This window comes from Micromonas commoda, chromosome 1 (genome assembly GCF_000090985.2).
Source record: "Micromonas commoda chromosome 1, complete sequence".
In the NCBI taxonomy this organism is placed as follows: Eukaryota; Viridiplantae; Chlorophyta; class Mamiellophyceae; order Mamiellales; family Mamiellaceae; genus Micromonas; species Micromonas commoda.
The window spans coordinates 361,088-383,838 of NC_013038.1; the positions used below are offsets into that span (position 1 = coordinate 361,088).

Below are 22,751 nucleotides of genomic sequence, written 5' to 3' on the forward strand. Positions count from 1 at the left end.
GAAGGTATTTTTACTCTGTTATTTTATTACAGTATGATATTATTATTACGTATCCATATATTCGAAGGTAATAATATTAAATAATGTAATATTAAATAATCATATATAATTATTTACCGAAATAAAGCGAACGAATATAATGAAGGCGCGTAATAATAATAATAATTCTCCAAAGGCCGAACCGTTCGTGAGTGCGAGTGACGGTGAGGTGTGAATCGTTCGTCCTGTGGGTGGTCGGCTAGCCGATGAGGCATGCGCGTATACGTATATTATATATACACACATGATATTACTGTCGTATACGTAGATAGTTTAGCATCGTTCGTATTAATAATAAGTAAGGCTTGAAATAGACCATATTCCCTATATCGTTGACTCGTTGATTTCGTTGACTCGTTGAACGTTGACCAAAAAGGGTCGCGGGTGTTTTTTTTCCCTATGGCGCCTAGTCAGGCCCAGTCAGGACGGCGAGCGCGCTGAGCGGCTCACTAATACGCTGTTCGGCGCCAAAGATGGAGGGCATCATCATCGGAAGCGCACATCGACGTTGACGAGTTTGCGTCGCACGATACGACGTTGCGCCTGAGCTACGGTTTCACTGGCGAGTTGACGATCTATTAACTCGTAAAACCATGATATTGTCGTAGCTGAGGCGCAACATCGTATCTGACAACGCAAACTCGTCAACACCAAGGCGCGCTCCTGACGATGCCGTCCTCCATCTTTGGCGCCGAACAGCGTATTAGTGAGCCGCTCAGCGCGCTCGCCGTCCTGACTGGGCCTGACTAGGCGCCATAGGGAAAAAAAACACCCGCGACCCTGTTTTTTGGCTCGAAGCGCGTGTCTGTATTTGCAACCGACCGGTGATCGTATGGTAACCCTACTGCCGACCGAAAGTCAACGATATAGGGAATATGGTCTATACGTTTAAATATGTAAATGTAAATATCAAACCCTATTTAAATACACGTTTATATGAGTAAACATCGTGTGACAACTATATGGGACACTGACTCAAGATTCTGGAGCTAAAAAATCAAAAATGTCGACAATGTATGAAACGAATAGACCGTCGTTCTTGATTTAACGGTGTAGAAAATGTGGACAACTATATGTAGCGCTAGACCATCGTTCTTGATTTAATGATGTCAAAAATGTCGACAATGTATGGAACGAATAGACCTTCGACCTTGATAAACGATACCAGGTGATTGTTACATTTTGGGAGTTTGGGTCGTGTAAGATCGGCTGCCGAATACCGTATGGGAGGATTAACTAAGAATGACGAGTTATCCGAAAATTTTCGGTTTGATCGATTTTCACTTTCAAAACGCTATTTTCCCCTTCAACCGCGCGGCGCCGTACGGCATGACGAGCGCGGTTCCGAGGGAGCAAAGCCGAACGAGCGCGAGGAGCGCAGAGCGTACCCTCGCTCTCGACCCTCGCCCGCACTCCTCCGCTGCCGCGCGAGCGAGTGTGAGGTTTCTGGTGCGCTCCGCGACGAAGCGAAGGACCCCGCGAGGCGAAATTTCCTTTCAACTCCCTTTCAAACGCTACCCGATCACCCCCGAGGGGAAAATTTTCAGATTTGTCCGCCCGGTTGCTCCCGAAATTTTTGTTCACAGCTGCCTGAAATCCAGAATACGAAGGTATATATAAAAATTAGTCAGTAGAGTATTTTATCCGTGCACGGTGCTTAATTAGTCAGTATTTTATCCGTGCACGGTGCCACCCTATATCTAGTGACTGGCTGAACAGGTATGTTTGGTTCGCGGGAGACTGGTTTGGGACGTGTCTCGAGTTTTAATCGATGTGCTTCGGTGAAAGACGGACTAGCTAGAAGGGCTCCTTTCGCATGGTTTGAATCTGAATTTTCATCGATGCATCGGTCAACTCGATGTCTTCCACCGCCTTATCAGAAGACGCCTTGGCGTCGATTCATCGTTCACAAGTGGCGTATGTGAGAGGACGACGACTAAGTGCACGACAAGCGCAACGATAAGGACGTCCCGCAGAACAGTTGCCGTCGAAAGGACACGGAAGGCGTCGCACATTTTTGTTAGTCAGCTCTCGACCAATCAGAAGACGAATAAAATGTAAGGGTTACAATACAAATAAAGGTCGAAAAAAATGCTTGATTGGGTGGATGCATGGGATGTTCGTGGTAAGATTATTCAATGTGATTGCGTGACCAGCCAGTGAACAATATTTTAAGTGGTGACTTTTAATAAAGTCACCAACCGAAGATAAATTGCAGTTGCAAAGTCTTTTCAACCGGGACGCGGCGTCTGCGGTCGCGCACTAACAACACATGTCGGTCGTAATCACATCGTGTTCAACTAAACCCATGATGAACAGCCTGTTACACACCCGACGCCGCGCCTCTGTCGCGCTGAGAGACTGCTGTTTCCATCCTTCCGCGATAATCACCCGCCCCGAACTGGGGAATCGCGCGGTAAACAACAGCAGCGGCGGTTCCTCCTTCTCATCGTCCTCGGCATCGTCCAACCATGATCAGGTCGATGGAAACGAAAGTATCTCGCGAAATCTCGCGGCTCCGCAGATCCGCGGATACAATAGCAACGCAGCTGCGCAGAAGTCGCCCACGAACGGCGCGGGACCGAGCTTCACACGGCAGGGCTCCGGAATCATGCAACACCAGGAGCAGCAGCAGCAGAAGCAGCAACATCCAAAGCGCAGTGACAGTGGTTATAGCGCCAGACAGCAGTCGTCATCTTTTGATCGTATTGGAGGTGTGCCACTAGGACATTCGCACGCCCCGAAGAGTGCGCTACCTGACGATATCGACGCGTTGTACCATCAGATGCAGCACCTTGGCTCTAGATGGGCAGATCTACACGCTGAGGCCGAGCTTCTGGAGGAATCCAAGAAGTGCGTATTGGCATCGATAACACTTCACTATATGAATGACGGGGACACCAAGAGCTCGGGCGAGACCAAAGCTTTTGCCGCGCCTGAGTATAGGGAGCACGTCCAAAAGATGGTGGAGGCAAGGCGGAGGGCCAACCAGGCCAAGGTGGAATTCGAGGGGATGAAGGCACACCTGAACCTGACGAGGACATACGAGGCAAGCAGGCGCGAAGAGATGAAGCTGATGTGAGGGCGCATCCTTCCAGAAGACCGTCTCCGCGTTGGGGCGCTTTTGTTTGGGTGTCCTCGCGTGTTTTTGCTTGAGTCTCGTAGTTGTTCTCAATCATACCTACGGAACGCGAAAATGTTTTCCTCCCTGTTCTCTAAACGGAGGCTTGGGTTGGCCACAATAAGGTCATCAACGATCGCACGATAAATCGCATATATTATCGCCGCGCTTCTTATTAAGGCAAGCTTCCTCAGCGCATCACTCCAGTCTTGGCGCGCTCCACCACTTGGCACATCTTTGCACACATGCCCCCCAGCTGAAGCAGAGAGTTTACGCCGTCTCCTATCCTCATGTGCGTGAAGCCCACCTCGCGGATCATTTCGAGCTTGACAAATTCAGGCATACTCTCCGCGTCAAAGTTCTTTACAACCCTGTACACGGTGCCAATGACGTCTGCGGCGCTGAATCCGGCGTCATGCAAGGACTTCATCTTGTCGTGAGCGTGGTCGACATCACCCCTGAGGCAACACGCGACACAGTCGACAACGATCTGGGGATGCGGCTGATCGCACACCTTGAAAACATTTTCTTGGTTCACAAAGCCAAACCCCGAGTGCGTGGCCTGAACGTTATTTAGTGCTTGGCGCATGTCACCGTCTGCAGTGAAGACGACAGCCTCCAGGCCGTCAGGGACATACGGAACCTCTTCCCTTTCGACCACCTTGACAATCCGCTCAAGCACCTCTTGATCACTGAGACGAGTAAATCGAACGATCGCACAGCGCGATTGGATAGGTTCGATAATCTTTTCGGAGGCATTGCACGCAAGTGCGAAGCGAGTGGTAGACGAATAGAGCTCCATGGTCCTTCGCAACGCCTGCTGCGCAGCACTTGTCATGGAGTCAGCCTCGTCGAGCAGGATAATCTTATGTCGGCCGGGAGGGAGGGTAACCTTCTTCTGAGCGAACATTTTTATCTTATTGCGCACCGCGTCGATACCACGGTCGTCGGATGCGTTCAGCTCGAGGACCGCGTCCTTGTATGAAGGGCCCAGAAGCGTGTGCGCGAGGCAGAGGACGGACGTTGTCTTTCCGATGCCGGGTGGACCGGTGAAGATGAGGTTGGGCATATTGCCGGTAGAAGCTATAGCGGTAAGACGATCAACTGCATCCTTGTTCCCGACGATGTCGTCGATCTTGGTTGGGCGGTATTTCTCCACCCAAGGCAACGAAGCAACGGCCTGGGCACCGTTCATGTTTTCGCTCTGCTATTTTAAAAGCAGCCTCGCCTATTCCGGGGGCAGCGGGCTCGATCAAGGCGGTCAGGTGTGAAAGTTGGTGTGCGTAGAAACTGCGATGTCCTCTGTTTTCCGCCTGCAAAATGGGGCGCCTCGTCTACCTCGCCTGTGCGTTAAGGAGCGAGTGGCCTAGAAACGATGTCCAAGAAAGATCCAACCGGTTTTTTTTTTGAAAGTTACGAAGGTATGGATACCTTCGCACCGAGCGAGGGGGTGTTACCTTCGTACTCCGTCGCGTCCGTCCGTCCGTACATATATCTAAACTCAACCTATAGCTATTTATTGCCCTCTATTTATTATTTATGTATGGAGTATGGATAAAAAGGTATTTTAGCAAGCTGAGAAACTGCATTTTACCTTCGTATACTGAAATTTCAACCAGCAGGCGTGACATACACATCTATCGGTGACACAGTCAAGCAAGGAAGTAAGGAATAAAAAAATTACCGTATGGATACGTACGTACGAAGGTATGTAATAATAAGAATAATAAGAAGCTGCTTGAATATTTGCGTGCGTAAGAACATGTATATATGAGCGATATTATTTATTTTAAGATATGACAAAATATTATTGTCGGACCTGCGCTGCTTGAAATTCAGAAAATCTTCGTACGAAACTAAATACGAAGCGAAGGAAGGTGATATTTTTGAAACAGTTGAACTAATAACCTAGCAAGCAGCAGCAACCTATTCCCCGTTAAAAAAAAAGATTGAACATGGTAATAACCAATGCCACGCTTCGAGGGTGCAGTCGAATCCAATGGAGCCAATCAGAACCAAGGAGACCGATCTGCTGCAACTTCTTGCAACTAATTTAAGCAGTCCCCAACACGCTGAAACCCCGTCGCCCTTCTTTGATTGCAATGGCCACCTTTATCTCGCACAATCCAATCGTCGCTCGCGCCTCGCTTTTCGCCGGGCGGAGACTTGCAACCCAGACCACTAATGGGACCAGCAAAGTATCTATGCGCGCCACTTGGATGCCCGGCTCAGCTCCCCCTTCCTACCTCGATGGATCCATGCCATGGTGCGATTCTTGATCATCATTCGATTGCATCTACCTCTCTTTTTGTGCCGCGCGGACAAATTGTAGCAGTGCATGGCGCGATCCCTATGTTTCTCCTTCGAAATCGTGGAACGACATAGCCCCTTCTGTTCTCCGGCACTTGTTTTTATCGTGTGTTCGACCCCTGCTGTCTGCACTTGCCTGGATAATTACTGCAGCACTCTAATGATGTTCCTCTACAGAACTCCACGATGCACCGCACATCTGCGTGTTCCGCAACATTACATGCATTTCTTACGAACATGACTTACCTGAACGAATCCTTCACACGTTGACAGTGACTACGGCTTCGATCCTCTCGGTCTTGGCAAGGAGCCTGACAATCTCGCGCGTTTCCAGGAGGCTGAGCTCATACACGCACGTTGGGCTATGCTCGGCGTTTCCGGGGCGGCCGGCGCTGAGATTATAACGGGCATCAACTGGGTTGAAGCTCCGGTCCAATCGCAGCAGACCTACCTTGGAAACACCATTCCTTTTCCCTTACCTGCAATAGCTGCAATTGAGGTTTTCGTCATGGCTTATGTTGAGTCCAAGCGTGGCTCTGAAACTGATCGTTCCAAACGAATGTATCCCGGCGGGGCTTTTGATCCCGCTGGCTTTTCGAAGGGCGCAGACTTTGAGAAGCTGAAGCGCAAGGAGCTCGCCAACGGCCGCGTGGCGATGCTGGCTTTCGCTGGTATTATTGGTGAAGCTCAGGCGAACAACTTGGAGGGCCCAGTTGCAGCGCTCGCCCGCCATCTCGCCGATCCTTGGCACGTGAACGCGGCCACAAACGTCGCCGCAGTTCCTTACTTGTAACCGAGCGTCTCTTGACCCTCCTTGTTTGCTCGGATCTGCGAGATCTCAATAGAAACGAATGAGAAATAGATTTATGCTGTTAAACATAGTGAAAATCTTTGGTCCATCATCTTAATGCGAAAACTCACAGCGCCGGAGTAGATGTTTTGAAAGGTTCGCGGGGACCAGCAGATAGACAAGCCAACAGAGTACATATATACACTAGTCAAATACGAACGAAAGAAATGCCTTCGTACGGTTCGGCTTTTTTAGCAAACTCAAACTCCAAGCCCTTGAGCATTCTGGGGAGTGAAGTTTTTCCAATATGCGGGAGCGGGTACCAACTACAAGAATTTGACGACGTTTTCGGCGAACTTAAAAACGTGTGAAGACACTCTAGCTTTTGGGAGAGAAAAATTCATAGATATGCATGCCAATCCACATCATTACATCCAAAAAACAGAGATTCGGAGGTGTGGCGCTGTATGATCATATGCTATCTGATTTATCACGTGAATCCATAGCAGAGCCCCTCACAATAGATAGCTCCTCGTCACAAAGTCGCATCGCTTCCATCAACTCTGAGATAAGGATGTCCATCCCAGAGCCGGAAACCGCGCTCACTGGAAGGACCGCAATCGGTGCCGGTCCAACAGCACTCTCTTCGAGAGATTGAACCTCTGCCTTGATCTCTTGGACTCGCAAAGCAGCCCACTCAAAATCTATCTTGTTAAGCGCCAAGATATGTGGTCGCAAAATATATTCTGGGTTATAAAGTCTCAATTCCTCGCGGATAGTAGTATAGTCAGATACGGGATCCTGCCCCGAGGCATCCACTACGATGAGCATGGCACGCGTTCGACGGAGGTGTCGCAAAAAAGCACGTCCCAAGCCCCTTCCCTTATGTGCACCCTTTATGAGTCCAGGAAGGTCAGCGATGACAGGTAATGCACATGTCTCGTGGTCAATGTCAATGAGCTTTTCGGAAACAATCCTTTCGCAGTGAATGACTCCAAGATTTGGCATCAACGTGGTGAAGGGATAGCTCGCGATATCCGGAGTTGCACGAGTGATGGCTTTCAGAATAGAAGACTTCCCAGCATTTGGCAGGCCTACGATTCCAATATCCGCAACCACGCGCATGAGTAGCTGCAACGTCACCACTTCTCCGGGTTCACCGCTTGTTGTGACGCGTGGTGATATTTCAAGTCCAACGTCGCTGACTTCCTTTTCCTTTTTTTGACGGCGTGAATACATCTGCTGAGACGGTCGTGCAGCGATCCCGCCGGCACCGCCCTCTGCCACTAATATTGCCATACCATGGCTTGTCAAATCAGCAATAAGTTCTCCGCTGCGCTTGCGTCGTACCACAGTTCCGGCAGGCACGCTGATGTAAAGGTCCTCTTGTGTCAGCGCTAACCGAGGCCGTTCTCTCCCAGGGGTGGAGTGTGGCGCTGACGATCCGTGGTACCCTTTTTTGGCGCGCCAAAACTTCCTCTTGTGGATATGGAGCAATGAGTCACACGCGCGGTCAACGCGAATATAAACGTTTCCACCCCGGCCACCATCTGCAGGCTCAGCTGCCGGTAGCTCTATGAATTTTTGGGAATTCGTTCCCCATTTATATTTGAAGTTCTTCACGGTTTTTGTCTTTGAAGTTTGCCAGGCTTCACCATCTCCACCCTGGCCACCTGAAACAGTAATCGTTGCCTCGTCAAAATATAAGTGTCGATGCTTGTGATTTTTGTCGGGCTGACTGTCATTTAAGACTGAACGCCTATCTCCACGCTGAGGATGTTGAGAGATGTGGTGTTTAGTGGTGAATACGCAAAGGCAAAACTCTTCTCTTTCGATAGGGTAAGGAAGAATAAGATTCGCCACCTTATGTTGTTCGTGATAAGACTTGTCAGAATTCCTCGCGCAGTTGATAGATGTTTGCATTTTATATCGATTAGTTAATGCATGCCTTTTCAGTCCGATGAGCGATGCTTCGATATGAGTCCCGCGAATATGAGAACCAGCGGAGAAAGCGTGCAGCTCGATGAACATAGTTGAACCCATGGACGACCAAAGCAAGCTCAGTCTGTTGCAGTGAGCTGACGAAGAGCCGGTTCGACAAATCAGGCGTATTCAAAATCCAAGCGAGAGATGGGTTGTTGGACTTGCTCTACTCGAGATCGTGATGACAACTACAAGGTTTAAACGTTGAAAGGTAGGCCTCGCAATAACACTGCAATAACCATGAAAGACCTGAGGCTCCGAGATATGTCGCGTCTTAAAAAGTTACCTTCGAAGGTACCTTCGTATGGAATACCTTCTTCTTCGAAGGTACGAAGTAATAATACAAATAATATGGAAGCAAGGTACATTTATTTATTTATTCGGTAGTCAGACCTTCCGGCATTAGTGCATGCCCGATGGATTAGTCTGCGCCTGATCTATTAATGCTTAGAGCTGGAACAGGTCTCATAGAAAATGTTATTTTTTGGGCATCTCTTGGTTCGATCGTTTGCATTCACACGGCGCGCAACCATGTCCATTCCATCGCGCGAGGGATTAACTCAAGAAACTTCTTATAAAATCGAGGGTCTAAATGTATCGTTCTCTCGCGAGGCGCGCGTCGGCCACTCGGGCGATTCTGATCGTGAACGCCGTGTCGCTTCACTCTTCGCGACCAGCGGCGTAGGTTGTACCGTCAAAGTTTGTCGCGAAACGCGGCGAGCGCGACGGCAGCGGCGCGCGCAAGCGGGACCACAACCAGACTATTTGCCTGTTGTGGTACGTGAGGACGGCAATTGACGGTCTAATCTTGAGTTAATTCCTGTCTACCGGTGACTATTCAATAGTCAAAAAATTTAAATAGTTCATAACGTTCCCCCAAGCTAAGTGTTAGCTAGTAGCTAGAGCTAGCTAGCTTAGATACCTCTTAGTCTGCTAAAAATTAAACATAAAAGTACTTGTATAGACTATATCTCGCGAGACGAACGAGTGCGGGAGGACAGTTGGGCGGCACATACCCCGTGCCCGCAATAGTTTTGTACCTTAGTTTTGCACTTCCGTGTGTGTTCCGGAATTGGAGCGCATCAACTTGTGAGACGAAGGGCAACTTCTGTGACGAATTCGTGCGCCTTGAAACACTGGGAACGACAGGATCATGTCAGACGGCGAAGATGACTTGCCCCTCTCCACCCGCGCGCGTGTCGCGATAGCTGGGAATGAGTCCGACTCAGATGATGACGTGCCGCTCAGTGCACGAGTTCCTGGGGCTACCACAGGAAAACGCAAAAACATGTCAAATAGGAACAGACCTGCACATAAGCGGAAATCCTCTGACACTGAGGATGACAACAGCAGCGACGACAAGCCTATAGGGAGTCTAGTAGACATAAGCGATAGAAAGTCTACAACGGCAGGTGGTTCAGCGAAAAAGAAAACAAAACGTGCCGATCATGAGCCGTGGAGGGCAAAAAGAGGTGCAAAACAGATGTGGTCAACGCTTGAACACAATGGTGTAGTGTTTCCGCCACCTTACCAGGCACACGGAATACCGCTTGTATATGATGGACACGATGTCAAACTCCTCCCCCACGAGGAAGAGGTGGCGACATTCTTCGCTGTTATGAAGGATACAGATTATGCTCAGAAGGACATCTTTGTGAAAAATTTTTTTGATGGTTTCAAAAAGACGCTGCGAGGTGGTCCACATGGTTTTATCAAAGACTTTAAAAAGTGTGACTTTACGAAAATTTATATGTGGAATCTGCAAGAGCGCGAGCGAAAAAAATCGGTCAGCGCTGAAGAGAAAAGAAAGGTCAAGGCCGAGCAAGCAGCAGCAGAGGAGAAATATTGTTGGGCAACGATTGATGGCCGACGTGAAAGGGTTGGTAATTACAAAGTCGAACCGCCTGGTCTATTTCGTGGACGCGGTGAGCATCCCAAGATGGGTAGAGTCAAGAAACGCATAATGCCCGAAGATATTATAATCAACATCGGCAAGGGCGCAAAGGTCCCGGAGCCGTTGCCGGGGCATAAATGGAAACAAATTATCCATAACAACACCGTCACTTGGCTCTGTGGGTGGAATGACACAATTAACACTAAAGACTGGAAATACGTACAATTCGGTGCTACGTCCTCGATAAAGGCAGAGTCCGATATACAAAAATATGAAAAAGCGCGCAAGCTCAAACTAGCTGTGGATGCCATTCGACGCGACTACTTTAAAAAGATGAAATCTGGCTCTGTCCTTGAGCAGCAGCTAGCTGTCACCACTTACCTTGTCGACAAGTTAGCACTTCGCGCAGGTGGAGAGAAAGATGACGACCTAGCTGACACTGTTGGAGTGTGCACTCTGCGTGTTGGGCATATCGATTTCTTGCCTCCCTCAACTATCAAATTTGACTTTCTCGGTAAAGACTCAATCCGATACCTTCAGGAACACGAGGTTGACCCACTTGTTTTTCACGCCATGCAGCGATTTTGCAAGGGCAAGAAGAAGGATCAAGATATTTTTGATCACATAGACCCGACGAAGGTCAATAAGCATCTTCAAACGCTGATGCCGGGTCTAACAATCAAGGTATTCCGCACTTACAATGCCAGCTACACCCTGAACAAGTTGTTGAAGGAAACTACACCGGCTGGCGATTCCACAGTTCCCATGAAAAAAGCAGCATATGATGCAGCTAACAAGGAAGTCGCAGTACTTTGCAATCATCAAAAGGGGGTGTCCAAAGCACATGATGCACAAATGGAGAAACTTCAGGATAAGAAGAAGATCATAGAGAAGGAAATAGCCGCGCTACGCAGAGATAAAAAGGACACGAACAAGGCCAAGATAAGAACCCTGAAGGAACGATTATCGAAGCTTGAGCTGCAAATGAAGATGAAGGATGAACTCAAGTCAGTATCGCTTGGAACATCTAAGATTAATTACATGGATCCTCGTATCACTATTGCTTGGTGTAAGCATAATGATGTCCCACCCCCCACTGTGTACACCAAAGCCCTTGTTGAAAAGTTCAATTGGGCAATGGAAGTGGAGCCCGACTTTGACTTCTAGCTTTATGTCAGACTTGTGTACGGATGCGTCGATTGAAAAGCTTTGATACTACGGAGTTGTGTTGCATCAAAAGAAGTCCACCTGTATCATGGCTATCGTCAAGTTGAGAATATGTTCAATATCAAGAGAGCATCCTAGTGTGCTGTGCACAGCTTTTGAGAATGCAAACCGTCCTAGGAACATATGCTCATGCAAAATAGCCTGAACACTTCAATTCAGAAACTAGCAGGGCGAATTGAGAAGTCCTTTTCTGGTGGCGGCAAAGTACTTTGCCGCATGTGATTTGGGATTTTGAGCGTATCTGCGAACACAGTGTCTGGCGCACCAATTCCGGCCTTTTCAATCTCACGGAAGACTCTAACAAGCTCGCTAGAGTGCACAGCCCCAGATATTATGACTTTACCACCGATCAAAAAAGTCGGAATAGAAGAAATACCTAGACGCTCAAGAACAACTTGCGTCTGCTCAATCTCCACAATGCCCTCATTGCTTGCAAGGAATGCATCGCACGCGATGTAGTCAGCACCTGCTGTGGTAGCCGCCTGGCAAAGCAAAGACGAATCGTTGAGCTTCATGCCCTCAATGAAGTGATTGTGGTTTAGCTCATTATAAAGAGCTTCCGATGCGACGCAACCATAAAGCTTCGTCATCCACTGCACAACTCGGTGGGATGCTAGCGTGTTGCTTGCGAGTCGGTCTAAATTAAAGTGCTGGATTCCGACTTCTTGACCTCGTTCTTTGAGTCGGTGTCGTTGTTTTTGAGCGACGAAAGAAGCTTTGCCACCCCATTTGCGTTCCAACCTTTCCCTGTTTGTTTCATGCCAGCTTGCATCCCTATCGTAGTGCGGCTCAAGAAAAAATGGGACGCGCAGTACAAAAAAACGCAAAGGGTTACTCCGGTCCATCGGCATCTGCATGACCTCGTCCATCGCATTTTGGAGATGCCTCTTGCCGATGAAACCATTTGGTCACATTGTATCGCTGATCAGTTCGATGGCTACGAGCTGGTGTTGCGCAGAGTTACCACGCAAAGATGTGGCAGTAGTTAAAAATGTCGCTGTTGATTTACGGATGGTCGTGTTGTTGCACATGGTCGAGGGGCAGCGCATCGCACGAAGAACTGTCTTTTTCCCAATTTCGAACATGGCGATCATCGACGGTTAGAGAAAATTGTCCTTGCGTTCCTAGGTTGTGATAGATCTCACTTTTTCCCCACCGAGAGATCAACGTTTTCGTACGTGTGACCCGGAGGAAGTGCGAAACCGTCGACCGCCTCGCTGAATCGTACGACTACTTTGTCGGGGGTGATCTGCGCCGAAGTCACACCACAAACAGCTTTGATGATTGCGGCGGCGACGTCCTTGCGTACTTGCGGTGTGCGACACGCCTTAGGGAGCCACGCGACGTGTACAAACGGCATATATCGAGGAACACGATCGTGCTCGGCTTCTTCGTTGAGTCAGACCTGGCTTGTCTCTTTGACGAGGGAGTGAGGTGATGAGCGATCAACGAGAAAGGAAGTGGTCGTGAAAGCAGCAGAAGCGGAAATGTGTGGCTGGAAATTCAGCGTGTTTCTGCCCTTAAAAGCTTCGCGCAGAAAACCCTCACGAAGGTTTACTTGTGATTCGTACCTTCGTACCTTCGAAGGTTGGTAAAATAACACGCACGCACGTCGAATGAACGAGGTTCCTTCGTACCTTCGTTCGATGGTACGAAGGTACAAATAAAGGTACAAGCTACTGGCCTGATGGTAGTGCTGGCTCTACAAGTACCTGCTGGTATCACTGCTATTACTCTTGCTTGCTTCCTTCGTACGAAGGTATATTTTATACGAAGGTTTTAAGGGTATATCGCGCAAATGAATACTTCGAAGGTATTTATATACTATATGCTAGCTAGCTATTATATAGTACGTACCTTCGTAGCTTAGCTATATAGCTAGCTACTATATATGTGAGGAATATCTTCCGTTCGTAAAATTTTTTCGAAGTATTCAATTCAATTTTCCTTCATTATTCGTATATATGATATCTTCGTATTCTATACCTTCGAACGAAGGTAAAAACGAACGAATGAAGGTCCATAAAATAATAAAATATGATGATAAAATATGTACATATTATTAATTAATTAACCTTACTTGCCTATACTATATGTACGAACGAAGGTGTCGTAGATATGAGCGATATGTATGTAGATATATTCATAATATCGTGTATTCATACGTTTCGTGCTGGGCGAATAGACCAGTTTCCCTATATCGTTGACTTTCGGTCGGCATGGTGGTTACAGTGTGGTTACCATATATACGTTTTGCTTCGCTCCAAACAAACAGGGTCGCGCGTGTTTTTTTTTCCGTGTCGCGCCCAGCGTGGACGGCAGATAATATTAAATAACAAGAAGCTGTATTTATGATGACGTGCGTGCGTGCGTGTTTATTTATTACCTTCGTACCTTCGTATGTACCTTCGTATGGATATATACGTAGGTAAAATTTATTATATTTTCCCTTAAATTATTTTTTCCCGGAATAAATCTGGTCCACAAGTAAGTAGAACGAGCTTGAGCCACGTGATCCAATCAAAATTCCATGACGGACTTCCCAATTCCCATTTTGTTCACCACTCTCGACACATATCCGCTTCCACGCAATTCTCTTAGTGCATCGAACGCGAAGACATCATGCTCTCTACCACAAGCATGACTTGCACGGGATGTATGCACATCGGGTGAGCACATCTTGGGCGCACAATAGTTGCACAATAGTTGCTCACCAACAATATCGTTCGTTTAGCAATGTTACTTAGGGTGGGCCTCCCGGGCGGCTTCCACCTGTTGCGCGTCCCTTGTTAACCAATCCACCGCTCCACCGTCCACAGTCTCTCAGCTGTTAAATCCCACAACTTATCTCGTGGTACGCAAAAATCGAGCTCTTTCTCAAAACTCGCCCGGAGCTTCCACGTCACGTGAAAATTTTCTTCCTCGCTCGCCTGGCAGAGCACTTATTTGAAACATTCACTCGCATCTCTATTATGTCGCATGCAGGTGGGCGTCTTCACTGGCCCGTTTCCAAGTTGACATCTCGTTCTCGGAAGCCTGCTCGCGCGACGACGCGAAAAACCGTCTGCCCTGCCGCTTCCTCCGCCATCCAAGATATACCTCATTCTGGACTTGAGGGACAGGCTCTTAGGTTTCCGACCAAGGATGATTTTCCCACCCGGGCCGAAGTCCTCACGTCGATTCCCGAGGATTGCTTTGAGAAGGATACTGTCAAGTCGTTGTTTTATGCCGCACTTTCAGCCGCTATGACACTTAGTTGTGGTCTTCTTGCTTTCGCATATGTCCCCATGAAGCTTGCATATTTGCCCACCTGGTTAGCATACGCAGCGCTCACGGGCACGATCGGGACTGGGTGTTGGGTAATCGCGCACGAGTGTGGACATAATGCGTTTTCGAAGAATCGATTCATTCAAGATGCTGTTGGATATCTTCTTCACTCTCTTCTCCTCGTACCTTACTTCAGTTGGCAGCGCTCGCATGCTGTTCATCACTCACGAACAAACCATCTCACAGAAGGTGAGACGCATGTTCCCTACGTAAAAGGTGAAGTGAAGGGATCTCTGAATCTTGAGCTTCATAAACGGTTGGGTGAAGGGCCGTTTGCAATCCTACAGCTCGTTGCACACTTAGTGTTCGGCTGGCCAGCTTACCTTTTAACTGGAGCAACTGGCGGGTCCGCTCGAGGGGTGACGAACCATTTCATTCCAAGCATCAACACAGGACCGATCGAGCTATTTCCCGGAAGCTGGAAGAAGAAAGTATGGCTGTCCGATGTTGGCGTCGTCGGCTTCGTCGCTATTCTTGCTCACTGGGCTTACAACTCTGGTCTCGCGACTGTCGCTGCCCTTTATTTCGGTAGGCACCTTTGTCCTTTGTTTCAATCGTTCATCTAGACAAGAATTTCAAAATTGAACGCTTAACGTATATTTCCTTGATGCAGGGCCGTACTTGTTTGTCAACATCTGGCTAGTGCTTTATACCTGGTTGCAGCACACAGACACCGACGTGCCTCACCTTGCAGCTTCAGAATGGTCATACATAAAGGGTGCTTTCCTCACAATTGACCGCCCATACGGCGCAATTTTTGATTTTCTTCATCACCGCATCGGAAGCACGCATGTTGCCCATCACGTTGAATGCGCTATACCTCACTACAATGCGTTGAAGGCAACAGATGCGCTGAAACAAAAGTACCCGGATCTTTATTTGTATGATCCGACCCCGATAAATGCAGCGCTTTGGCGTGTTGCATCAAAGTGCGTTGCGGTTGAACCGCGTTGTCAGGGCAAGGACACCATATGGACATTCACTACCAAAAAGCAGCCGGCCGTGGAAAGATCATAAAATTCTGCAAAGTTGTTGTTCGATGGAGCAGTTTGTAACTGCAACAAACACGCGTGGGGGCAGGGGACAATGTCACGTTATAAACAACGAGGAAAGGACTCAAATTACTGACACGAACAGAAGCGACGGGGACGGGGTTATGGGAATTGACTCGTTTGGCGTGCGTTGACTAGCGATTTATTTGATACCAAGATGACTATTCAAGTAGAACTCTTGACACAAAATGCCGTATCTTGAGCCCTGCCTAAAGCATCGCGTTGGCGGAACTCGCCTGGTCGTGGGAAAAGTCAACTGGAACTTTTGAAGCTGGGTCAGGAAGATTGTAGTCGGGTTGCCTACCATCACGTGAATCTGAAAGTTTGACTCCGCCTACAAGATCCTCCTAAAAAGAATAAGGTAATACCTTCGCAGAACTTTGTGGTTTCTTTGCAGTTTGGTGACTTATGACGAGCAAGCTGAGCAATCACGATGACACCGAATGACCGAGCCTCGCAGACCATTTCAATAGGATCATGCACTCGAAGGTTTTCACGGGCACACGCGCCTTAAGCTTGTTTGCAAGAGTTTGAACAACCCCTGGCACTTCTCAGATTCAACTGGTCAGATCCTGCAAAACATATCATTTCGGATTCCGGAGCACAAGAATCACAGAATCTCCGCGAATAAACATCTTGCTTAGAAAGCGATCTTTGCTTATGGTTCTTGCTTTTTTGCATCCCTTCCCGGTTTTTGGTATCTCGGTCCACAGTTCTTTTACGTTCTCCAGGACCATGTTGCAGTGTCTATCGAAAGCTTTTACCCGACCGAGAAGCTTTCGATTATTCCGGCAGCTGATTAGCACCTGCGCACTTGTCTTCACACTGTGGCTCAATACAGATAAAGGTCCAGCCTGGAAGTCCTGGCCCTCATTCTTCTGCACATGGGAGGAAAATTTGTCAGGTGTCCGGCCAACTCGCAATTGTCGTTCAAGGAGCGCTTTTGCAGAAGCGGGTTAATCAACTGACGGAAATGCAAAACATAAGTTCTGGCGGGTGCAACCATGCTTCTTGACGATGCTTACCTGCACTGACATCTTGCTGGAAAATGATGATGCCGACGGAGACCTTCCCGCGTTCTGTTTTGATGCCTGCCCTACAATCTTGCCAAGTTCAAGAGATTTCAGCGCGCATTTCCGCACGGATCAATCAACTACCTTCGTTCGTAAGTGTTATATGTACGGATTCTAACAGAGATGTATGGATAGATGGAATATATGATATATACTATAATATGTACGAAGGTATTATTACACAATATCATATATTACGAAGGTATATCATAATAAATAATAATATCATATGGTACTATCATATGATACTATATTAATATTAGTTAATATTAACATCGCACACGCACGGCGGAAATGAAATGAATTATTACATATTACCTTGGTATTACACTAAATAATTAAATACGATGACTATCTACGTGCTACGAAGCTATCTACATAAAATGATGCGTGGCTGATATAGTTGGCTGATATTTCATAATATTTCTTTTAATGTCATATCCATACGAAGGTAGAATTCATATTTCGGATTCGCTCATATTATTACAGCTGATTTTGGCGAGAGTGTCAAATGAGCGCATTTGGGACGAGTCAGTTCACTGACGAATTCACATTGATGAGCACCACATTTCACCCCGCATTTACATATCAAAACGCGTTATGGTTTATTTGTCTGATTGGCTCCATCATTTGTAAAAGTCACAGACTAAACAGCCGCACGACCATCGTTTGTTACTTTATTGCTGACAGAGCACGAGGTTTGCCTGATGCACGCGGCGTTGTGTGACTCCCCCCATTTTTGACCACCGCTTGTAAGCCAATCAGAAAACACCATGCTGCGTGCCGGGCTTCCTTTCGCTTTACGCCAACCGCGGCCATTGGCGACCGCGCGGTGCTCCGCGGCGAAAATCTTCACCATATCAAAGCTGCGCACCCCATATATGACACCTTAGGTAAGCACGAAGCGCACCCACACGCGCGCGCTCCTGAAAGTGCACGAGCTATCGCGCACCCCGCGCTTCGCGCATATGAGTGCAATTCGTGCTTACATACGGTGTCCTGCATTGGGTATGCAGCTTTGATCGGTTGCAGATTTTCGCCTCGGAGCACCACAACGTCGACAAAGGCGCGAAGGGGGAGTCAACAGAGGGAAATGGTCCAAACTCTGAAGTCGAAATGTCCACACGAACCTCTAAGGACGGGATCTCGCACCCAAAAGTCCCCGGGGCTGCCTCGAAATCTCCGACAACTATGTGAGGAAACACAGGGCGGTTCGCAACGTTCACGACATTTGCGCTTGGGAGATGAATGCTTAATGGCTAGTACTATTATCCAGTCAAGCGAGTACTGCGCGTTGTCGCGCGCGAATCAATTGACCTGCTCTTTTGCTTTGAGACATCAGGATGAAGAAGGGAATGTGAGTCTCCTGGGATGTGAGCAGGAAATAAATGTCAGTCCACTGAAGCAGCAATAAATGTCGATTTGTAGAGTTCACAACATGAGAGATCGAGTTTTGAGGCGCGCCAACGGTTAGGTTTCGCGCAGAGAAATAACGGGACTGATTACAGACTCTCAAACACAGCTCGCGCGATGATCCTTACATCAATCCGGGCTCGTTTACATAACCATGGCCCGCCGGCTGTGGCAAACGTGACCTGCCCATCGAAACATTTATTTTGTTCCCCCGACCGCGAAGTCAAAAATCTCCCGGCTCGCGAGTGCTAACATTATGCCTGTTTTGCGTATGCACATCTATCGAATCTCATTCCGCTCATTTCACGGGTTCGGCAAAGCACGATCGAACGTTTTCATTGAAGAATGAACCTTCCATATGCTTCGAATGTGAGCGATGCAAAAAAATCCCAGGTAGGCATATTCGCAGCAGCCAAATGGAATAATAGTAGGGAGGCACAGAGTTACGACTTACGCGAGGGATGCGTCAACTAAATCGTCTACTCATCCGCCTCATCGATTCGCGCTACAATGTAGATAGAACAATTATGACTTGTCGGAGAGTTGTACTTAGGAGTTTATACTGGATGACACTTTCTGCGTATTTCCAAACCAGCTATCACTTTCTAAAGCCATACTTTTTCCGCTCATAAAACAAGTCCGTTTTCGCGCTTCCGAGGTTGATTATTTTTGGACATCCGTCTCTGTCTTTCTCGGTGGTGGTGCACCCTTTGCAATAATAAGCATCCGCGATGCCTGGCCCACCGCAAATCACACATCGACCCTGGTTCGTACCGTAGTTACACTCGTCACAGATCCTCACCAAAGTAGCCGGTCTCACGAAGCTATCGCAAACAACGCATCTACCATCGCCTATAAGAAACGAGAATATTGAATTCGTGGGGATGTGTTGAAATTGTGACGCACATTTTTCGCACAGCCGGCCAATTGCGATTCCTGGTAGCTTGCGGCACATAATTAAATCAGGGTGGTGCCGAGCCATATTTTTCGCCCGTCAATATCGTTTTGTTCAAGTACGGGTGAAATGTTCACCTCATCGCCTGCGCTGTGTAACTCTCCCGGCTGCCCCGAGGTTGACTGGCTCGCAAGGAGCTTCGCAGTCCGTGTCTTCCTCGACCGTCAAACTGTCCAAATGAGTGTACTGCTCAGATCAACCTTCAACTTGCTTGAATGAGAGAAACAAATAATGAAGCGGAGACACCGATATGGATATAGATCACTGATAGATCCTTAGTTGATTTTATATTGAGAAACTAGGTGTTTACCACGAATCCCGACCACAAACCCCGAAGTTAGAAGTTAGTGACCGGGTACGGCTGCACGTAGTGTTCGATCCTACCTTCGTATTTATTAAAAACTTACCATATATTCTGGATTTCAGGCCGCTGTGAACACCCCGGAGGGTAAAATTTTCAGATTTGTCCGCCCGGTTGCTCCCGAAATTTTTGATCGGGTAGCGTTTGAAAAGGAGTTGAAAGGAAATTTCGCCTCGCGAGGTCCTTCGCTCCGTCGCGGAGCGCACCAGAAACCTCAGACTCGCTCGCGCGGCAGCGGAGGAGTGCGGGCGAGGGTCGAGAGCGAGGGGATGCTCCGCGCTCCTCGCGCTCGTTCGGCTTTGCTCCCTCGGAACCGCGCTCGTCATGCCGTACGGCGCCGCGCGGTTGAAGGGGAAAATAGCGTTTTGAAAGTGATGAAAATCGATCAAAACGAAAATGTTCAGATAACTCGTCATTCTTGAGTTAATCCTCCCAGACGGTATTAGTAGTAGTAGTAGTAGTAGTAGTAGTAGTAGTAGTAGTAGTAGTAGTAGATAGTATCTCCGGGGCGTTCACAGCTGCCTGAAATCCAGAATACTTGCTTATTACTTGTAGAATGAAGCAAGGTACGTACATATATATAGTACGTACCTTGCTTGATTGGAAGGTACCTTATTACTTTATTTATTGTACCTTCGAATAATACTGTATGAAACTCATTATTACCTGAAACAAGTAAGGATCTATCTGATCACCTATTGCCTGTCACTGAGAACGGATATCCTTTCCTTTAAACGGATCGTGTATGGTGACCGGTCGAATTATTTTGTAAAAATGATCGGATCCGCGATGAAACGAGAAGTCATGGGAAGTTATTGATAATAATATAAATAAATACCCTTCGTATTTGATCTTTCGCTCAATATATTGTTCGTGCGTGTCGTAAATGATTGGGGAATGTTATTTATCATAGGGTAAAATAAAGTTACCTTCGGAACGAAGGTACGAAGGTCATGAAAAAATTACCTTATTCTTCGTGGTACATACGAAGATTTGACTGATTGACTAAATCATATATGTACGAAGGTATTCTGGATTTCGACCAGGTTGGGCACACCCTAAGCGATAACTTATAAAATAATAAGGTATAGATATATATCGCTTTTAGGTTGTTAACGATGATAAGTCTGAGTTTAACGTTGGAACGTGAATTTATTTGATGACTATGTTACAGATATGTTACCATACGACGATTAAATCAATGGTACGTTTAGCACCAAAGTGAAAGGTGATAACTTATCATTTTATAAGTTATCGTCGTTTGGGGTGTGTCCACCCTGGTTGAAATCCAGAATACCTTATTGGTAAGTGTTGAGTACGAAGGTATTGAGAAACGACCTGATGGACGGAAGGATAACTTCATGCCACTCTGTTTACAGAAAACACGACGCAAAGCTTTAAACACAGAACGTACAACCCCGATATATCCAGATGGCGGCACTCATGTCGGCAGCGCAGGTCAAGCCGTCATGGTTTTCGGCCCATAACTTGCTCCGCGGCCCTAAGACCGGAAGGGCCTCAGCTGTCCGTGCTGAGAGAAGCGGAGTCAATCATCTCACTGTTGCCAGCATTCGACAACAGAAACCTTCGATGCAAGGTAGCAACACTGCACTTTAATGCCATCAAACCGACACCTGCACAATTGTGCACCCGCGCGATCTGTGTTGTCACCGTCACGTCGGTTGTATTTCCTGCGGCCAACACAAAACCCTGTTTTATTCGACAAGCATTTCCCCCCTATTTCACAACTTTGGGACACCTCGGAATTTTCATGCCAAGCAATACGATTATTAATTTCGGTGCTGAAGTGCAAAGATTCTGACGCCCTCGTGCGATTCCTCCGATAAGCTGTTTACCGCAGGTCTGTTGAGTCCAGGGACTCCATCCGCATGGGCATCCCAAGCAAAGGGCGCATGGCTGAAGATACCATGAACCTCTTGGACGATTGCCAGCTGAAAGTCAGGAAAATAAATCCTAGACAATACGCTGCCGAAATACCAAATGTACCCGGTATGGAAGTATGGTTTCAGCGTGCGACAGATGTTGTCCGTAAACTTTTGTCTGGTGACATTGATATCGGAATAGTTGGTTATGACATGCTTCGTGAAATAGGCAATGAAGACGACGAATTGGTTGTCGTTCATGACGCTTTGGGTTTCGGCTTCTGCCATTTGGCGATCGCTGTACCCAGTAGCTGGGAAGACATCAATTCCTTGCCTGAATTGCTATCGGACAAGCGCTGGTCCAAAGACCGGCCACTGCGCGTTGTTACAGCATATATGAACCTTGCGGAGCGCTTTTTTGGAGACCTCGGCTTTGAGAATGTCGAACTATTCACTGCCGACGGTGCCTTGGAGGCCGCTCCTGCCATGGGTGCTGCGGACTGTATTCTTGATCTTGTTTCCTCAGGAACTACCCTGCGTGAGAATAATTTGAAACAGATCGAGGGCGGTCGTGTTTTAGATTCTCAAGGTGTGCTCGTTGCATCCAAGACTGCACTTCTCGAGCGACCAGGCACGTTGGAGATAGTGCACGAGCTTCTCGAGCGTTTGGAGGCGCATTTACGCGCAGAGGGCCTTTTCATGGTGACAGCGAATGTCCGCGGAGAAACTGCTGAGGAAATTGCAACTCGTCTTGCAGCAAACGGTGGGCGTCTTCTTCGTGGCCTCCAGGGACCAACCATATCACCCATCTTCACTGCTGGGGAAGATAATTTGCCCTCGTCAGATGGTACTTTTTTTGCAGTTTCGATAGGTGTTCCCAAATCACGAATTTACGAAGCTGTGAAGGAGATCCGGAAGCAAGGGGGTAGTGGTGTCCTTGTTTTTCCACTGACATATGTATTTGACGAAGAACCCCCGCGCTGGAACGCACTCATTAACCACCTAGGTCTTGATTCGCGTGATTATCAACATCTGAAGATCGGCGGAGGAATAAGATAAGAAAGTTTTGTGTTGGCGGGTGATATCGTGAAATGTCTCCAACTTTTTAATAGCAATCAAGAATCTTTTCATTCTGATGCTTCACTATTTTATAGCTAGGTTTGTAGTTTTTTGACAGGAACATCAGTCGCTCATTTCGCTGAGTTGGACTCTTGGATGATGGGTTTCTCACGAATTTCTCCTCTATAGCACGCTAAACGGCAAACCAAGAAAACTCTAAGAACATGTATTCCAAACTGTCCCGATGATTTATCGCTTTACAGT

General features: G+C 47.5%; 10 protein-coding genes across 11 annotated transcripts; 5 read left to right on the forward strand and 5 right to left on the reverse strand.

The window, feature by feature from the left end:
• Positions 1-2,350: 2,350 nt before the first annotated feature.
• Positions 2,351-3,121, forward strand: PSP3 (prasinophyte-specific protein-3; the record flags this gene model as incomplete). The annotated part of the gene is made up of 1 exon (XM_002507042.1): positions 2,351-3,121. One exon carries the CDS (start codon positions 2,351-2,353, stop codon positions 3,119-3,121), a length of 771 nt encoding a protein of 256 aa, XP_002507088.1.
• Positions 3,122-3,189: 68 nt separating this feature from the next.
• Positions 3,190-4,355, reverse strand: RFC2 (replication factor c, subunit 2; the record flags this gene model as incomplete). Its single annotated transcript, XM_002507437.1, has 1 exon — positions 3,190-4,355. One exon carries the CDS (start codon positions 4,353-4,355, stop codon positions 3,351-3,353), a length of 1,005 nt encoding a protein of 334 aa, XP_002507483.1. The 3' UTR covers positions 3,190-3,350.
• Positions 4,356-5,183: 828 nt separating this feature from the next.
• On the forward strand, positions 5,184-6,371 carry LHCA1 (chlorophyll a/b-binding protein, psi-associated, chloroplast precursor). The gene is made up of 2 exons (XM_002507043.1): positions 5,184-5,426; positions 5,744-6,371. Exons 1-2 carry the CDS (start codon positions 5,263-5,265, stop codon positions 6,261-6,263), a joined length of 684 nt encoding a protein of 227 aa, XP_002507089.1. The 5' UTR covers positions 5,184-5,262; the 3' UTR covers positions 6,264-6,371.
• A 360-nt stretch (positions 6,372-6,731) lies between these two features.
• On the reverse strand, positions 6,732-8,303 carry OBG1 (obg family gtp-binding protein; the record flags this gene model as incomplete). The annotated part of the gene is made up of 1 exon (XM_002507438.1): positions 6,732-8,303. One exon carries the CDS (start codon positions 8,301-8,303, stop codon positions 6,732-6,734), a length of 1,572 nt encoding a protein of 523 aa, XP_002507484.1.
• Positions 8,304-9,396: 1,093 nt separating this feature from the next.
• TOP1 (DNA topoisomerase I) lies at positions 9,397-11,304 on the forward strand (the record flags this gene model as incomplete). Its single annotated transcript, XM_002507044.1, has 1 exon — positions 9,397-11,304. The coding sequence occupies one exon, from the start codon at positions 9,397-9,399 to the stop codon at positions 11,302-11,304; it is 1,908 nt and encodes a 635-aa protein (XP_002507090.1).
• MICPUN_113916 (DSBA oxidoreductase) lies at positions 11,154-13,079 on the reverse strand. Its single transcript, XM_002507439.1, has 2 exons — positions 12,936-13,079; positions 11,154-12,780 (listed from the first exon to the last, which is right to left on the reverse strand). Exon 2 carries the CDS (start codon positions 12,231-12,233, stop codon positions 11,520-11,522), a length of 714 nt encoding a protein of 237 aa, XP_002507485.1. The 5' UTR covers positions 12,234-12,780; positions 12,936-13,079; the 3' UTR covers positions 11,154-11,519.
• An 856-nt stretch (positions 13,080-13,935) lies between these two features.
• MICPUN_112663 (fatty acid desaturase) lies at positions 13,936-15,919 on the forward strand. Its single transcript, XM_002507045.1, has 4 exons — positions 13,936-14,033; positions 14,184-14,218; positions 14,350-15,219; positions 15,305-15,919. Exons 1-4 carry the CDS (start codon positions 13,987-13,989, stop codon positions 15,706-15,708), a joined length of 1,356 nt encoding a protein of 451 aa, XP_002507091.1. The 5' UTR covers positions 13,936-13,986; the 3' UTR covers positions 15,709-15,919.
• Positions 15,866-16,818, reverse strand: SNRPD2|FCP1 (the record flags this gene model as incomplete). 2 transcript variants are annotated; one of them, XM_002507440.1, is made up of 2 exons in its annotated part: positions 15,866-16,621; positions 16,769-16,818. In XM_002507440.1, 2 exons carry the CDS (start codon positions 16,778-16,780, stop codon positions 16,328-16,330), a joined length of 306 nt encoding a protein of 101 aa, XP_002507486.1. The 2 variants fall into 2 exon arrangements, with proteins under 2 accessions (XP_002507486.1, XP_002507487.1); XM_002507441.1 differs by lacking the exon at positions 16,769-16,818 and having other exon boundaries at positions 15,909-15,979; positions 16,112-16,208.
• Positions 16,819-18,778: 1,960 nt separating this feature from the next.
• On the reverse strand, positions 18,779-19,404 carry PHF5 (component of splicing factor SF3B). Its single transcript, XM_002507442.1, has 2 exons — positions 19,136-19,404; positions 18,779-19,081 (listed from the first exon to the last, which is right to left on the reverse strand). The coding sequence occupies exons 1-2, from the start codon at positions 19,209-19,211 to the stop codon at positions 18,828-18,830; spliced, it is 330 nt and encodes a 109-aa protein (XP_002507488.1). The 5' UTR covers positions 19,212-19,404; the 3' UTR covers positions 18,779-18,827.
• A 1,518-nt stretch (positions 19,405-20,922) lies between these two features.
• HISG (ATP phosphoribosyl transferase chloroplast precursor) lies at positions 20,923-22,620 on the forward strand. Its single transcript, XM_002507046.1, has 2 exons — positions 20,923-21,142; positions 21,394-22,620. Exons 1-2 carry the CDS (start codon positions 20,977-20,979, stop codon positions 22,485-22,487), a joined length of 1,260 nt encoding a protein of 419 aa, XP_002507092.1. The 5' UTR covers positions 20,923-20,976; the 3' UTR covers positions 22,488-22,620.
• The last annotated feature ends 131 nt before the right edge of the window (positions 22,621-22,751 follow it).